Genomic DNA, 3,279 nt, shown 5'->3' on the forward strand with positions numbered 1-3,279 from the left:
CTATTTAATGTGAACCTGTTCATTTGCCTCGTATGACCAAAGTACAGATGACAGATGTGAACTTACTATCATTCACCTTGCTATACTCTCTATCCGGAGATAACTGCATCACAAGTTTTGCTGGACAGGATCCCACGGCAGGTACATTTGTTTATATATATGGGTGTCATCTGTGTATTTAAAAGGAGAACTATGAGGTGAGTGATTTTCACTCAACCTCATAGTTCGAGCCGACGTGTGACAATGACACTGTCACACGTCGGCTCAATAGATCGGGAAGTGAGCGAACACATACCGTCGCTCGCTCACTTCTCGATCATGTCCCTGCAGAGAGCCGTGACTGTCACTCACGTCTCCCAGCAGGAAAACCCAGCTCCCCTCTCCAATCCTCCAGCGCTGACTGGTGGAACGGACGGGGTAGGGGGTGGGTACAGCTGGCTCTGCCCCTAGATAGGCAGAGCCAGCTCTCAATCATGCAGCTGGGTGGATCTCGACAGTAATTTCGGGGATCCGTCCCGGCTGCAGCGGTGTCAGTATACCGCAAGCTGTAGCTCGAGGTATACTGAGCTTTGGGTCATGGGAGGACGCTAGTTTGTGTCCTCCCATGACCCTTAGGAGAACTATGGGGAAAAACACTTACCCCATAGTTCTCCTTTAAAGGAGAACTATGAGATGAGTGATTTCCACTCACCTCATAGTTCTAGCCGACCTGTGACAATGAGACTGTCACAGGTCGGCTCAGTAGATCGGGAGGTGAGCGAACAGATACCGGCGTTCGCTCACCTCTCGATCCTGTCACAGCTCTCTGCCGTGACAGGGGAGGGGCTGGATTCCCCTCTCCGATCCGCCAGCGCTGACTGGCGGAACGGACGAGGGAGGGGGCGGGTACAGCTGGCTCTGCCTCTAGATAGGCAGAGCCAGCTGTCACTCACGCAGCTGGGCGAATCTCGATGGTGGGATCCGCTCCGGCTGCGGCATCTCAGTATACCGCGAGCTGTAGCTCGCGGTATACTGAGCTTAGGGTGACGGGAGGACGCTAGTTTGTGTCCTCCCGTTACCCTAAGGAGAACTATGGGGAAAAACACTGACCCCATAGTTCTCCTTTAAGTGCCTTTTTAGTGTTCAGATTTGAAGGTGTCTATGGCAGTGATAGGTATGGCAGATATTTTGTATACAACTATGCTTTCCATGATAGAAAAAATCCTTTATTCCAACAAAAAGCTTTTTGCTACGCTTATTTCTAGACAACTGTAACAAAATTCAAAACCTGACATATTTTACTGTTTCCCAAACTCACATCATTTATTAAATGCCATACAAGGGCAGCAGACAATATACACCAGGAAGATATAACACCAAATATAAAATCTCTCCTCACAAAGCATGCTGGTGATTAATCCCTTCAGAGCTGGGAACATCCGGAGTTTGTTGCAGCTCTAAAAAGGGGTTAACTCATAACTGGTACAAGCCGTAAGGCACATCAGGGCTTGGTCTACCATCATCAGCTGGACTGATGGTGCTGTCCCGCCCCACTGTGACATCTCCACAGCTTCCAGTACACAGAAGTCTCCACACACTTTTATTTGTCTGCATAAGTGGTTTGGTGAGAGACATACACACAGGATGACACCTTGCTCACACAATTACAAAAGAGAATGTATGCACATAATACAAAAAATAAGGGGGAGGTGTGCCCCTCTCCTGGAGAGGAGTTGGTAAAGGGCAAGGATCACACAAAACAGAATCCAACCTTAAAATGTTTAACCAAACACTGAACCCCTGTCATGCAAAGGGGAGGCCAACATGGTCTGTCCCAGCGCGCTGTCCCAAGTTGTTGTTTATTAAGAGGGGGAGGGCTGTGGGGGTTACATCAAAGAAGTGAGAGTTGGCTATGCTTGGCACTTTGGCCCAACACTGGTGTCTAGTTGGCTGTGGAAGAGACAGATCCTGCTTCAAACCTAAAAGGCATCTGGTGGGCAAGGGGACAGAATATAAAGGCAGCGCAGGAAATCTAACCCTATACTGATCCCTATAAAGCACCAAGCTGGATCCATCGCTGGAGGTCTGTCTTTCGGAAGGGAAGAATAAAGGGGCATTGCTTTGCATCCGGTTCCAAGACGGAGGTCTGGCTTTGTTTCTACCCCATCTTCCCCCTCCCGCACCAAATAGTCTCTCCCTGGGCATGTGCGCTGGGTTACACACAGGGTAGTCATGCAGAGGGGCTCTCCTCTCAGGAAGCGTATTTTCGCTGTCAGTCCCCCACCATCAGGTGCGGCTTGCACTGTTATCCGCATATTTCCTGCTATGTCCTGAACATGCAAACTGTGGCTGTCATCACACCTTCTATCCAAAGATCCCTCCGAACGTTGAAGCGATGACAATACCAAGCACCACACAGCAGATAATGATCATGATCTTCTTCTGTAGAAGGAAAGAGATACATTGTCAGCAAATTGCCTCAATACAAAACTATATCTATTTTCAATTCTTATATTGGTATATGAGGGTATATGATGTACATTAGAAAAATGCTTAATGTTCTCTGGCAATCAAATAAGCCTGTGACAAGCAACTGGTAGAGTAAGGGTGAGGATGCTTTTACAGGGCACCTCCCTCTGGAGATCTTCACCTTGCAGCCTGCCTGGTGCCACACAGCCTTACTTCCAAAACAGCCAGATGAAGAAATGTTGCAGGTGGCATGGCTACCGGCATTGTCACTGCTGATTCACAAGCTTGTAGCTTATCAATTAGAACCTGACCACTCCTAGTCTTGCACATTAGCAGCACTGCCTTTGTTGCTGGAACCCTCCCACTGTGATCTGCAGTGTCTGGAAGGGGAAGCGTGTGAGACACAAATGAGGGAGAATTTGGCTCATTTTGGGAAGGTAAAATACGTTTTTTGCTTACTCTATGAGGCTTTCACATCACATAATAACTGGATTTGGTAGTTGTTTATACTGCCATACAGGAACCTTTAGTTGTTTTAAAGGATACTGAACTGTAAACTCCACTGGAGCAGGGATTGATGTGAATGGTGTAAATGTACAGTACTATGTAATATGTATAATATAAAGGAAATAACTGCTTTCTGCACTTCATTATTGAATAAGCTCATATATTCTTGGTAGTGGCTACTCACCCTCCGGGCTTTACTCTGGTACTTGACAGCCTTTTTGGTGTCAGAGACAGCTCTTTCCACGTAATCCACAGCGTGTTCCACATTATACTCTATGCGATCGATCATCTCTCCCTGATGGTGTGCAGAAATAGGAGGGGGGG

At 47.5% G+C, this 3,279-nt stretch overlaps 1 protein-coding gene across 3 annotated transcripts in view; it reads right to left on the reverse strand.

The window, feature by feature from the left end:
• Nucleotides 1-1,279: 1,279 nt before the first annotated feature.
• Nucleotides 1,280-3,279, reverse strand: part of STX1A (syntaxin 1A) — a 124,176-nt gene continuing 122,176 nt past the window's right edge. For 2 of the 3 annotated variants that reach the window (XM_018557162.1, XM_018557161.1), the window contains one exon: nt 3,165-3,250. Coding sequence is in view for 1 of the 3 variants with exons in the window: in XM_018557160.1 (XP_018412662.1) it covers nt 2,344-2,421; nt 3,140-3,250 (189 nt within the window). In the remaining 2 variants the exon portion in view is untranslated. Of the gene's footprint in view, nt 2,422-3,139; nt 3,251-3,279 lie in introns of those variants that run through there. The other variant, XM_018557160.1, reaches the window with a different exon arrangement.

The sequence above is a fragment of the Nanorana parkeri genome, unplaced genomic scaffold (genome assembly GCF_000935625.1).
Source record: "Nanorana parkeri isolate BGI_ZX_2015 unplaced genomic scaffold, ASM93562v1 scaffold269, whole genome shotgun sequence".
Taxonomy (NCBI): domain Eukaryota; kingdom Metazoa; phylum Chordata; class Amphibia; order Anura; family Dicroglossidae; genus Nanorana; species Nanorana parkeri.